The 14,809-nt window shown below is 43.6% G+C and overlaps 1 protein-coding gene across 1 annotated transcript in view; it reads right to left on the reverse strand.

Annotated features, from left to right (window-relative positions):
• LOC134008503 (zinc finger protein 260-like) overlaps nt 1-14,809 on the reverse strand; it is a 67,120-nt gene that overhangs the window by 28,165 nt on the left and 24,146 nt on the right. The window contains 2 exon segments of the mRNA XM_062447913.1: nt 11,809-12,037; nt 12,148-12,211. Of these exon segments, the coding sequence (XP_062303897.1) occupies nt 11,809-12,037; nt 12,148-12,211 (293 nt within the window).

Genomic DNA, 14,809 nt, shown 5'->3' on the forward strand with positions numbered 1-14,809 from the left:
GTAGTGTCCATCGTTGTACACTGCATTTTTTGACCGTTTGCAGTGCGTAGCCTTTGGCTGTGTCTAGTACCAAGCACTTACATTTAGTCATTTAGCAGACGTCACGTTAGCAGACACTTACGTTAACCAAGTGGTTAACGTAAGTGTTTCATTTGAAACAGCACTAATCAGCGACGGAGTGCACTACAGATGTAAGTGCACTGTATTGCAGTGTACTTTGTAAAGTGTTCGTAATAGACACACCCCTTATATATATCTATGACGTAAGTCATATTTCCCGCCCTGGCTAGAAGCAGAGCTCTGTGACGTAGAACAATGGCGTTCTTAACCCTTGTGTTATCTTCGGGTCATTCTGACCCATCAGTCATTGTGACCCACCGTCGTATTGCGACAGATTTACCGCATACAAAGACAAAGTGAAGCATTTTCTTTTAACCGTTGGGCTGTCTCAGACCCCCCACATGCAAAGGTTAAAAGAAAATTATTTTAATTTGTTTTTGTATTGGGTAAAATTGGGTAAACACAACGATGGTTCGTTATGAACCTTTGGGTCATGTGACCCGAAGGCAGCACGAGGGTTAAAGGGAGCTTGACAGCCTCTCGGTCATAGACATATACATCAGTTGCGATTTCTTTAAGACTGCAAGGGAAGCTCAGCGTCCCCTAAAATTTCAAAAAATTAATGGTCAAATATTTACTATTGTGTTAACATTTTAAATGCGTTAGAACACGTTCATATCGAAGACGAGTTCTTTCAGAATCAGCTACATATATTAGCAGGTCGACTGACTGATTTCCTTCTCATACATTCCCGTAGCGTCACAGTGCATTTCCCTGTTGAAGCTCAGCTTCCATGGACTTCAATGGGGCTGCTTTTAACAGTTTTTTTCAGTGCTTCGAAACTATACGGTCATTGGATGAATGCTGAGATTATGTCCCGCCTCGGACGCTCAGCGTCTCTGGGGGTGAATGGAGGAGTGGGCTGGCCTGGACGCTGGGCTTCCGCGTGATGATTGGAGGGTCTGTCGAAAGACCAGAGCCATAGAAAAAGAGAGTTGCGACACGCTTTGATCTCGCCGACACGTGATCACGTGGTTCATGTAGCTCGCTGTAGTTCCAAAAAACCCCACTGCTGTCAACCGGTTTGAATGGTTTTCAATGCAGCTGGCCAACGGAAGTCGCTTTCTCAGGCAAATGATGAATGAAACAGGCTCGGTTAAAGAAATCCGATATTCTGGCTATCTTCAGCAGACTTGTATCTACAAAAGGCAGTCCTCCCTGACTTGTTTGGTGTAGAATGGAGTGAAATACAACATTGTGAACACTCACTGCCAGTGAAACACAGGAAAAAAGCTAGAGCTTTTTCGTCACGTGGTTCCGGTAGCTCCCTGTAGTTAAACAAAACCCCCACTGCTGTCAACCTGTTTGAATGGTTTTCGGCGGGACAGACAGCAGCACCATCTCGATTCACGGACATTTTCGGTATATTAACACAATGTCAATTGGTTACTTGTGTGTTGTATCATGTATGTCTGATACTTTATTAACATGTATGTATTACATGAACTTATACATAACGCAATATTGTGAAGCAGAGCTAGAAATGGCTATGCTAGCTACCATACTGTACAAACTGTACTGTACTGTACCATACTGTACTTACCAAACAGTAGCCTAATGAGGACTATATTGTTCCACTTAACGTTTAACCTTGGACGGTTTAAGTAAATGGGTCTTGTTAAACGTTTTTTTATTCATCAGCCCACTTACAATTTAGCCTACAACATTAACAACACTTATATTTGTAGTACTTGATGCAAGTTGAATCTAACCATTATCACCAGCAACTGCTCAATTTAAGACAAGAAAGGAGTTTGGTAAATAGAACAGAATAAACAAGGCAACCAACTGCATTCAATAAAACATTTTATTGTACAATATGTCCTGTGTTCTTCCACTCCTTTTGTTTGTAGTGATCCGGTGATCTTCTGGCTATGATACATGTACAGCTAGCTAGAGTAAAAGTGTTGCTTACGTAGACCTACAGTCTAGCTCCAACTGCATTTAGAATCTAACAAGCTTACGATAAACTTTAAATAAAGCTGGCTATATAAAATACTACTAATAACAATTGATATGTGGTGGTCGAAATATGAAAAAACGCAGGATTTTCGTGAATTTACCAGCTAACTTGCTTCGGACCACTTAATTTGCAATTCATTGTTGCTAGCTCTTCTAACTAGGCTAATAAGAGCTATATATAGAAGACTTACTTTGTATGCCAACGAACACCAATAATTAGAACTAATTTGACAAACTATAAGCCAACTGACTTCTGGTTATGATACACGTGCTCTCTAGCTAGCTTCAGTAAAAGTGTTGCTTATGTTAGATACTAGCTAGACCTACAGTCAAGCTCTAACTGCGTTTCGAATCAAACAAGCTATAATCTTACGATAAACTTTATCTAAAGCTAGCTATATGAAACACTACTAATAACAATTGATATGTGGTGGTAAAAATATGAAAAAATGAAGGATTTTCATCAATTTACCAGCTAACTTGCTTCGGAGACTGAAAATGAATGGGGTTGAACGGTGGAAAATGCAATGTTTGGAACTACAGGTCGCATGTGACACGCTTTACTTCCGCATTCCTCGATAACAATGGGAGTCTATGGAAGTGTCGCAACTCTCTTTTTCTATGGCTCTGCGAAAGACTGCATCTCCTTTTGATTGACAGTAATTTTGTACTACAAAAAGTCACCAAAGCTATTCAAACTCAGTCCCATCGCGGATTTTGCAACTGTAGTTGAAAGACAAACTGCAGCAACCTATTTCTAGGTATTTGCTTGGCAAAATTGCTAACCAATTTTCATCATACATTTCACACAATTATACACCACGTTCCTTGTTTCAGTTTAACCTTATTTCCACATTTCCTCCTTTATTAATATTGTTTTGTTAGATCGTTCGTTCGTTCATTCATTCAGTAGGCTAGTGTCGTAGGGGTGAACTAGCCAGTGAACTAGCCAAATAAATAAAACATTTTTAGGATGTATGCCGAAAATGAGCTTCCCCTCTTTGAAAGACCAGCAGCCGCCACTGATATACATGTATGTCTATGCTCTCGGTGCCACAAAACTCAAGGCTTAAAGCGGTGGAACGTTTAAAAAAAATTACCTAAAATCACGCACAAAAACTGGATTTGTGACTTCGGATTAGTTTAAATTACGTTAGGTTACATACGGATTGAAAAGTAAAACGGAGAGAAAACTGATAGGACATTTTTGGTCTGTCCACCCTAACTCCATCGTCCATTCACAAAAGAAACGTGACTTACTTCATTCTGACTTTATTTACTACCCAAATTTTGACACGACATTTCGGTCTGACTGTGCTACATCAAATAAGATGAATGAATATAAACATAGCAGATTATAATCACCTGCTCGGCGAATCTTGATTTTAGGTTGAGTAACAATGTCCAACAACCCTTGCAGTCGCGCACTCTCCTCCTTTGAAAGAGAAATCTCCTCTTCGAACTCGGCAAACGATTTTTCAGCTGCCCTAAATATCTCCAAAACTGCTGTTGTTAAGCGCTCACTGAGAAAATCCTTGAACACATCTAGTTTGGACATTTTGGTGTTGAAAAACTCGGATAGTTTACGAAATTCTCCCTCAAGCGCTTCTTTCTAGCCGGATGTAAACAAGTCACCGTGTTCCGGTGATCAGTTCCCTGGCTTCTTCCAACCTTCGCGCCTTCTGCTGTGGTGGCTTGACTGCATATAGGCTACTAGACCAGAGTCATGGATATGGCATAGACTGTATGATATAGACCCAGCATCAAAGCTGTTTAGAGCTGTGGTCCCGTTGGTTTCTATGGAAAGAGTTTAGTGGTAAAGCACGTAATTGACTAGACGAGGTACAGCAGTGTGCGAATTATACAATGACAATCGGGGGGGTCAACTCAGTGACCCTCCCCCCACCCCCCGCCTCCGGAACGACGTTCACCCCTGCCGCCGCCCCAACCAAGTAAACGGCAATGGCACACACGCACTACTAAAACTACAAACACTATTGTAATCATTTCTTTCTGAAATAAAAAAAAGTTGATCTTTACAAAACTACCAGAGGAACATATCTGACTGTTCATCACAAAATACGGTAGTGAAATCTCTCCAGATTCTGACAACCAATGAGACAGATAAATTAAGCTATCTTGCTTGATACAGAGCTAGCGATAGCTATCTTTTAAGTTGGTGGGTGCCCAGCTAACAAAATGACGTCCCCAGGACGTCCCTTGTTAGCTGGGTGGTTAACCATCAGAATCAGAATCAGGTTTATTCGCCATGTATGTTATACAAACACGGAATTTACTGTGGCAGGGAGGTGCAAAACACTAAACATATACAGATCTTAAATTAAGTAAAAGTACAAAAGTTTAACTATTTCTAAGAACTAAACAATCTAAGAATACAACAATTTAAATAGGAAATAAAATATATATAAGAATAAGAATAGAATGAGCAGCGTGAATGGTCAACATAGTGCAATCGGAAACTGAGATGAAGTGGCTTATGCATACTGAATTGCCATTAGATGGACTTATAATAGTTAAATAAGTGAATGAATGTCAATGGGAGTCCTTGGCCTTGTTGAAGAGGCCAGTAGCAGATGGAAAGAAACTGTTCTTATGGCGTGAGGTTTTGGTCCTGATGGACCGCAGCCTTCTGCCAGAGGGGAGTAGCTGGAACAGGAAGTGACCAGGGTGGGAGGGGTCGGCCACGATCTTCTTCGCACGCCTCAGGGTCCTCGAGGTGTGCAGGTCCTCGAGGGTAGGCAGATTGCAGCCGATCACCTTCTCAGCAGTGCGGATGATACGCTGCAGTCTGCTCTTGTCCTTGGCAGTGGCAGCAGCGTACCAGATGGTGATGGAAGAGGTGAGGATGGACTCAATGATGGCTGTGTAGAAGTGCCCCATCATTGTCTTTGGCAGGTTGAATTTCTTCAGCTGCCGTAGGAAGTACATCCTTTGTTGTGCTTTTTTGGTGAGGGAGCTGATGTTCAGTTCCCACTTGAGGTCCTGGGGGAGGATGGTGCCCAGGAAGCGGAAGGACTCCACAGTGTTGACTGGGGAGTCGCACAGGGTGATGGGGGTGAGTGGGGCTGTATTCTTCCTGAAGTCCACAACCATCTCCACTGTCTTAAGAGCATTGAGCTCTGAGTTGTTCTGGCTACACCAGGTCACCAGGTTGTCAGCTTCCCACCTATAGTCAGACTCATCCCCGTCAAAGATGAGCCCAATGAGGGTGGTGTCGTCCGCAAACTTCAGAAGTTTGACAGACGGATGACTGGAGGTGCAGCTGTTGGTGTACAGGGAGAAGAGCAGAGGGGAAAGGACACAGCCCTGAGGAGATCCGGTGCTGATGGACCGGGAGTCAGAGACTTGTGTTCCCAGCTTAACGCACTGCTTCCTGTCAGACAGGAAGTCTGTGATCCATCTGCAGGTGGAGTCAGGCACGTTCAGCTGGGAGAGCTTGTCCTGAAGCAGGGCAGGGATGATGGTGTTGAAGGCAGAGCTGAAGTCCACAAACAGGATCCTGGCAAAGGATGCTGGGGAGTCCAGGTGCTGTAGGGTGAAGTGGAGGGCCATGTTAACGGCGTCATCCACAGATCTGTTGGCTCTGTAGGCAAACTGCAGTGGGTCCAGGAAAGGGTCTGTGATGGCTTTGAGGTGTGCCAGCACAAGGCGCTCAAAAGACTTCATTACCACAGAGGTCAGGGCGACGGGTCTGTAGTCATTGAGTCCTGTTGGCCTTGGCTTTTTGGGCACAGGGATGATGGTGGAGGACTTTAGACAGGCTGGCACATGGCATGTCTCCAGGGAGGTGTTAAAGATGTAGGTGAACACCTACAGCTGGTCAGCGCAGTGCTTGAGGCTGGCAGGAGAGACAGAGTCCGGCCCAGCTGCTTTGCGGGGGTTCTGCCTCTTGAAAAGTCTGTTAACTTCACCCTCCTGAATGGAGAGAGTTGTCACTGTAGAGGGGGTGAGGGAGGAGGCCTCGTGGGTGGGAAGGGTTAGGGTTAGGTTCAGGACAGTCCAATTGTCTTTCAAATCTACAGTAGAACTCATTCAGGTCGTTGGCCAGGCGGGAGTCATTAGTGGAGTGGGGGGCTCTGGGCTTTTAGTTGGTAATCTGCCTGAGCCCTCTCTAGACAGAAGCAGAGTCGTTAGCAGAGAACTGACGCTTCAGTCTCTCTGAGTACAGTCGTTTAGCCTCTCTCACTGCCTTGCTAAACCTGTTCTTCGACTCCTTGTATCTGTCTCTATCACCACTCCGAAATGCTTCCTCCTCCTCTGACCTCAACCTTCTGAGCTCTGCTGAGAACCAGGGCTTGTCGTTGTTGAAGCCCTGGTTCTCAGCAGAGCTCAGAAGGATAGAAACCATGTTTCTATCATTAACATTCTTGTGAATATTATACAGCTAATTGCCATTACAAATACATTCGTGATAGATTTTTTGGGGGTATTAAAGAATATATTGTGCTTATTAAAGTTCTGTCTTATGATCTGAGAAGTGTGCTCAGGCTTAAACATGGTGTCTCACACAGGGTGTGGGAAGCAGGCTGTTCTTTGTGTCTCTATCTCTTCATTTTCAGAAACAACCTTGAAACCGGGTGGAGACGGCACCCGAGCAGGTGGGACGCGTAGGCAAGAACAACTCCCTGATGCACGAGAGAACAAGCTCAACCCTCTTTTCATCTTTCTGTTTTAATTGCACTGTATAAATATATGCTGGGGAGGGACAGATAGCGAGTTGGACTTCGTGAACCAGCCCAAACTCTGTTGCGGGTAGGAAAACGTAGACAACCCCAGAGCTCTGTACTTGTTGATTTCCAACTGCTGCATTAAAGCTGATATTATCGGACCTCTGCGACTCCAGACCACTCTTTCTATAACACAGATTTGTGTCATTGAATACCATCATTACATATTGGAATACACACAAAATATTTCAGTCCTTCAGTATTAGATAACTTGCCTTTCTTGAACTTTCTCACGACGCGGAACGTAACGCTACGTAGCTACACTGAGGTGATTGAACCAGCAGTGTACACTGCCTGGTCACTCGCGCTGTTTCTTGAGTTGTATTGGGCACTTGTCACTCGCGCTGTGTTTATTGAGTGAATTTTGACTAGATGGCAGTCAGTGTAATACTGTGTGTGATATTCCCTGCCATAAAGTCAACATTTCTGTGTATCGCCAACCTGTTACTGAATGAATATGGTAAATATATTGTAATATTTACGATTACAGTTAAGAACGAAATGTATCGACCCCCCCGACCTGTGGTTTTTACCTCTTTTGGGGGGGTCCGAGCCTTAATCGGGGGGGTCAGACTCCCCCAAACCCCCCCGTAATTCGCACACTGAGGTACAGGTGTTCTCTACGGTGGCCGACGTGCAAACGCGCTGCAAATTAAGAAAACACATGCAAATAGACAAAACACAAGCAAATTAAGAAAACATCTTCATGAATTTGACAACACATGCGCAGCATTCAGAAAACGCGCTGCAAATACACACAACACAACCAAATACATAAACGCGTTGCAAAAACGAAAGCACGCAAACCAAAAACGCTGCAAATACATAAACGCGTTGCAAAAACGAAAGCACGCAAACCAAAAATGCTGCAAATACATAAACGCGTTGCAAAAACGAAAGCACGCAAACCAAAAATGCTGCAAATACATAAACGCGTTGCAAAAACGAAAGCAGGCAAACAAAAAACGCTGCATCCAGTTTTCACAACGGAAGTTGTCCAGGCCTCTAGGGGGAGCGCTAAGTGGAACAGCTTGATTTTCGGCCCCACGGAGCGAGAGAGAGACAACATATGAGAAGTTTGTTTTGGAAATGGGACCAAAATCGAAGTTGCTCTTTTGAAAAACTGTAAAAGAGGAGGGCCGCATGTAAAAATGAAAATAACATTTTTATGTCGCCTCTTTACTTCGATGTTGGTCCAAACTTCTCATATGCTCTCTCTCTTTCGCTCCGTGGGGCCGAAAATCAAGCTGTTCCACTTAGCGCTCCCCCTAGAGGCCTGGTCAACTTCAGTTGTGAAAACTGGATGCAGCGTTTTTTGTTTGCGTGCTTTCGTTTTTGCAACGCGTTTATGTATTTGCAGCGTTTTTGGTTTGCGTGCTTTCGTTTTTGCAACGCGTTTATGTATTTGCAGCGTTTTTGGTTTGAGTGCTTTCGTTTTTGCAACGCGTTTATGTATTTGCAGCGTTTTTGGTTTGCGTGCTTTCGTTTTTGCAACGCGTTTATGTATTTGCAGCGTTTTTGGTTTGCGTGCTTTCGTTTTTGCAACGCGTTTATGTATTTGCAGCGTTTTTGGTTTGCGTGCTTTCATTTTGCAACGCGTTTATGTATTTGGTTGTGTTGTGTGTATTTGCAGCACGTTTGCTGAATGCTGCGCATGTGTTGTCAAATTCATGAAGATGTTTTCTTAATTTGCTTGTGTTTTGTCTATTTGCATGTGTTTTCTTAATTTGCAGCGCGTTTGCACATGTCGGCCACCGTAGTTCTCAGGTCTCATGCATTCACCGGGAGTGTACTTGAGGAGTGAGTAAACCGATCTACAACGGCTATGCAAGTAGCCTACATTGAGCACTGCTGTTCAGTTCGCTCGTTTGGGGCAAAATGTATTCATATTTCTGATACATTTATATTTTTGGAAGACATAAAACAATTTATTATATTTGGATGAATTTGTCTTATCAGATTTGTCAATGGTTATAATTGCTATTTGTGCCTGGTCAATTAACAATAGGTCAAATCGAACGGCTAGCAAAAAAAAAAAAGAGAATTGGGAGGGGCCGCTGCTGCAAATATTTTAGTGGCATCTCCCCTAACCTTACTCCAAACATTTGATAAAACGTCAGAGCTCTGGAGGTAAATTTTCTGAAGAAAATGTGTGTTTGCTGACAGCAGTTGAATTAATTTTCTTTTGATACCTTGAATAGTGAAGGTTTAATATTTAATCAAATTCACCATGCATTAGCGAAGTATTGTTTTGCAATGTTTTATCATTTCTTATTGAGTAAAATGAGCAAATATGATGAAAAGAATATCTTCCACTGACTTCAATTGATTTTGTAGCATGAAAGTTTAAAATATTAAAAGATGGGGGGTGTACAGCTATAAACAGATGGTAAGCTTGAAGTAATTTATATATCAACCAAATGAGCATGCAGCAGAGAAGTACATCAAGTCCCATTGAGAGCCATTCTGTTTGTTTGAACACTTTGAGCTGCAATACCATAATCAGGGCTGGTGTTGTCGCCCAACTGGGCATTAAATGTATATCGCTGGATTCGCCGGTGTTGTCGCCCAACTGGTTTCCACGCTAACTGGTTCCCCAGCTGTGCTTTCACATATCAGTCTTCCTCTATCACCTGATTCGTCACAAATTCACAAAACATATTACTGGCGATTTTCAAGTCGGATCGCATATTTGCTGCGGCGAATAGGAAAGTATGAAAGTATAGGGTACGTGCGCACTACATTACATCCATTCAGGACAAAATAAATGGAAACAAAATAATACATTTGCAGGCTCGCATGAAGTGGGATTCGATCGCACTAGAGCAAAAACACGTATTACACCAAAGCCCATTGCTTTACACTGCGAGCTATTCTAGTTCATAAAAGATCTGGTAAATCGTTACGTATTTATTAACTATTTATTCAGGTAACATCTTGTTTTGGCTTCTTCTAAAACAACTGGTTCCCATAGACACTACCCGAATGTAGGCTACTAATCACGTATTTGGGGTTGTTTCGAGGCTGGAGCCGTATTTTCTACGACATCACAGCTCCTTCTGACACCACATATTAAAAATTCATACTAAGAACGTCGTTGCTAACCCAGAAAATACGATCAAAATAGCCTACGCGTAACCCTTTGAAACACAACATGGGTCTATTCGTTTCCTATGCGATTTTGTGTATGGCTGAGTGTTTCTTCGCTATATCTTTTGAAATCAATTAATTTCATAATTTTATATTCTGAACAAATGTAGTGAGCACTACATTACAGCCACTCACGCCATAATAAATGGAAATTAAGAAAAATAAAATATTTGAGTGGGAGACGCGCAAAGGACAAGTTGGCGGCGATAAGAGAGGTCTGGGATATGTGGGTAGAGAGATTACCACGCCTCTATGGCCCAGGGCATAAAGTGACCTTGGATGAACAACTGGTCGCATTCAGAGGATGGTGTCCTTTCAAGCAGTATATGCCAAGCAACCCAGCGAAATACGGGATCAAGTCATGGGTCACGTGCGATGAAAAATCAAGCTACGCTTGGAAGATGCAAGTCTACACCGGGAAGTAGATTGACGGAGCCCCGGAGAAGAACCAGGGGATGCGCATCGTACTCGATATGACAGAGGCCCTGAAGGATCTCAAAGTCACATGTGACAATTTATTTACCTCTTACGAACTCAGATGCAACCTAATGATGAGGAGCATTACCATGGTGGGCACGGTCCGAAAGAACAGGTCCGAGCTTCCGTCTGAGCTGCTAATAACGCGACGGGTGCTGTCGTCACAGTTCGCCTTCACTCCCAGTGAACTCCTAGTTTCCTACCTCCCAAAGAAAAATAAGAATGTTTTACTTATGAGTGCACACGGCACACAGACACGGAAACCAGTGATAGAGACGACGGGAAACCGACCATCGTCCAGGACTACAACTGCAACAAAGGAGGTGTCGACAATCTAGATATGGTCATCGCTTGCTACAGCTGTAAAATAAAGACTGCCCGCTGGCCCCTGGTCATCTTCCACAACATCATTGACGTTTCTTCCTACAACGCCTTTGTGATATGGAGAGAGGTTAACCCCAAATAGATGCCTCGTAAGCGCAAGAGGAGAGTTTTCATCAAGGAGCTTGGAAGGGCACTCGTGACTCGTGACTGATCGAAAGAAGACAACATCTCCCCTGCATGGAAGCGGCAGCGGCGGTTGTGAAAGGTCTCCAGATGGCCAGCGGTCGCGATCCACCTCGACGGCAACCCGAAAAGGCTGCCGCATCGGTAGGACCGGCCTCACCGGTCTCAGCCAGTAAGAGGAAGAGATGTCTGCCCGGTGAAGAAGGACTGTAAAACGTTCACCATTTGTCGCGGGTGTGAGGCATGTCTGCAAAGCCTGTTCGCATGGATACTGTCTCACATGCCCCACCGAGCGGGGCTTCCACCAAGGGCAGTCACGTTGACCCTGGACGACACAGGGGTGTGTACAGAAGACAACAACTGAGTAAAGGGAAGGGGAGGGGTTTGCTGAAGTCAGACAGTGCTACCACATGGCGTGTACAGGCAATTAGGACGGCGGTTACATTACAAAGTAAAGGTATCCTTTACTTTGTAATGTAACTTTAATTATTCTAAGGTCAAAATCTTGTCAGTAGTATGAAGTACAGTTTATTTGAGTCAGTATGACCTGTTTTAGGCTGAAATCTAAGCACTGACATGTAATGTGAACTACTACAATGCATTCAATATTATTGACACACAATTTTTACACCAAAACCCATTCCCATGCATCGTTGACCTCGACGACACGGGGGTGTACAGAAGACAACAACTGAGTATATCGGAGAGGGATTTGCTGAAGTCAGACAGTGCCACCTGGATGACATGGGCTGCCTATACAAACAACGAGGACAGTGTGAGGGATATCTAACCTTCATCATATACCATCAATCTGTCAAATCAGACTAAATATGGAGTCTCTTACTTTTCTCCAGAGTGTCAGCCAGCTCCTTCTGGTTCATGTTCCTAAGGACGTGCAGTGTGATCTTCAGAGCTCCCTCTCTGGCACTGCTCTCCTGCTTCTGATATTCAGGGTCCACCACTTCCTGGTCCTCCCTCTGACTCTCTAAGCATCCTGGGTAATCTGAACTCAGAATCCTCTTCATCCTCTTCAGCTCTTTCTTCACAAACCTGATTACAGTCTCCTCAAGCACCTGAAACAGGGAGGGGAGATATCAGATGAAACAGGAACTATCTACACAGTAGAACAACATGATAAAAATGATTATGTCTTGATTGTACTTTAGATTAACACAAAACTCACTGTAAATATGGAGGACAAGTCCTCATGGTGACTCTGGTCTGACTCAGACTTCTCCTGTTGATCTCTGAGGACAAGAGATTACATGACTTAACCACATGAACCATATGTACAAGGGCTGATAATCGACTAAAGAGTATTTACATTTATTCATTTAGCAGACGCTTTTATCCAAAGTGACTTCCAAGAGAGAGCATTACAAAAGTGCATAGGTCAGAGATCATAAACAACGAGATCGCCTGAAAAACATTGCGTAGCCAAAACATGAAGCATACATTGTTAAAAGCAGATAAGTGCCAATGGGAAGAAACATAAGAGCATGTAGTTAAACAAGTTACAATATATTTTAGTATCTCATACATAAACATGAGTGGTAAACTTAACTGCATACACACAGACACACTGTATCAGAGTGATACCATCACTACCAAGTAAACCATCTTCTATACCACTACAAGGCACTATTCCTTTAATACATTTATCAAAGATAGAAACACTGTCCTTCCCAGGTAAACAAGTGTGTTGTTTTTCAACCAGATACTGAAGAATGACATCAGAGTCCACCTCACAAAGGGGTGCATGTTTGCTAGCAGCCTGCTTTAGACACTGCAGCACTCCTCCACCCAGGAGGTTAAGACCTCAACATTAAAGGGGACAACTGGACTGGTAGGTTGTGGTCCTGTCTCTCATTGATCAAACACAACAGGAGGTCAAAGGGTTTGATGTGCCTGATGGTGGTCTAGTGGCTAACCATAGATACATAAAGAGAAGACCAACACCACATGTTAATGAAATAATATTAAATAACAGCTCCCACTCAAGATTCAAGATTTTATTATTTGTCACATACATGATTATACATGGTACAATATGCAGTGAACTGTGTTTGTGTACCTGCAACCACTTAAATAAATAAAAAGGATACTAAGAGAGACATACCATTCTAAGAGAGACATAAATGGATATTAAAATATAAATAAATAAATTACAATAAATAAAATAGCACACAGCAGTATGTCAACGCTTTAAGTTGAGCAGACGGATGGCCTGAAGGAAGAAACTCCTCCTCATCCTCTCCATATTGGCTCTCAGGCAGCGGAACCTCCAGGCTGACGGCAGCAGGGAGAAGAGTGAGTATCCAGGGTGGTTGGGATGTTTTAGGATCTTCTCAGCCCTCAACCTGCATCTTTTCTGGTAGATGTCCTGCAGGTCGGAGAGGGTGGTTCTGATGGCCCGCTCGGCTGAACGGACCACCCTTTTCAGGGCTGAGAAGTCCTGCTTGGTGCAGCTGCCCATCCAGGTAGTGATACTCCCACTCAAGATGCTCTTGATGGTGCAGGTGTAAAAGTTCCTGAGCACCTTGAGTGAGAGCTTAAAGTCTCTCAAGCGTCTGAGGTGGAAGAGACGCTGTCTGGCCTTCTTCACAATTCTCTGGATATGAAGTGACCAGGACAGGTTCTGTGTGATGGTCACACCGAGGTATTTAAAACTGTCCACTCTCCCCACCTCAGACCCGTTGATCCATAGTGGGTGGATATCACCCTGCTGTTTCCTCCTGAAGTCCACAATCAGTTCTTTGGTTTTTGCGACGTTCAGCAGGAGGTTATTCTCCCGACACCAGCTCTCCAGGTGAAGGATCTCTATCCTGTAGGCTTCTTCGTTCCTGTTGGAGATCAACCCCACAACTGCTGTGTCGTTGGCAAACTTGATGATGGTGTTGTTTACAGATGTTGACACACAGTCATGGGTGTACAGCGAGTACAGCAGAGGGCTCGGCACACAGCCTTGAGGGGATCCGGTGTTGAGGGTGAGAGGGGATGATGTGTGGGTGCCCATGCGGACAACTTCTTGTCTGCCGGTTAGGAAGCTGTGAACCCACCTACACAGGTGGGAGTTCAAACCAAGGTCGCACAGCTTCCCTTTCCCAATGTCCTCATGGGAGAGTGGTTTGTGGAGAATGAAGTCTATTGCATCGTCTGTAGATCTGTCTGGGCGGTATGCAAATTGCAGCGGATCCAGGGTGACAGGTAGGGAGGACGTGATGAAAGTTTTGACCTGTTTCTCAAAACATTTCATCACCACAGATGTGAGGTCAATGGGGCGGTAGTCATTCAGGTTACTGGGTCAAGCTTTTTTTGGGACAGGGACCACAACAGACTTTTTAAAGCAGGTGGGAATCACACATTGAGAGAGGGAGAGTAAGTAAGTAAGTAAGTAAGACTTTATTTATATAGCACATTTCATACAAGAATTGTAGCTCAAGGTGCTTTACATAAAATCAATAAAAACAATAATACAAGTGATAAACAATTCAAACAAAAATAAAAATCCCAATAAGATCTCTGTTCAAGAGAGAAAACAACTTAGGAAAACCCTTTTGAGATAAAATTACTTAAATGCTTCGGTAAAAAGGTAGGTTTTAAGCTGTCTTTTAAAAATGTCTAGAGTGTTTGCTTCCCTAATATTTATGGGTAATTTGTTCCATAGTTTTGGGGCGTAATTGACAAAGGCCAAATCACCAATCTTCTTATGACTGCTTCTGGTGACCTCTAATAGGCCTGCATTTGATGATCGCAGTGTTCTAGCTGGTGTGTAGTTTATAAAGGAGTTAGCAATGTAGCTAGGTCCTTGTCCGTGTAGAGATTTGTATGTGAGGAAAAGGACC

The sequence above is a fragment of the Osmerus eperlanus genome, chromosome 22 (genome assembly GCF_963692335.1).
Source record: "Osmerus eperlanus chromosome 22, fOsmEpe2.1, whole genome shotgun sequence".
Lineage (NCBI taxonomy): Eukaryota > Metazoa > Chordata > Actinopteri > Osmeriformes > Osmeridae > Osmerus > Osmerus eperlanus.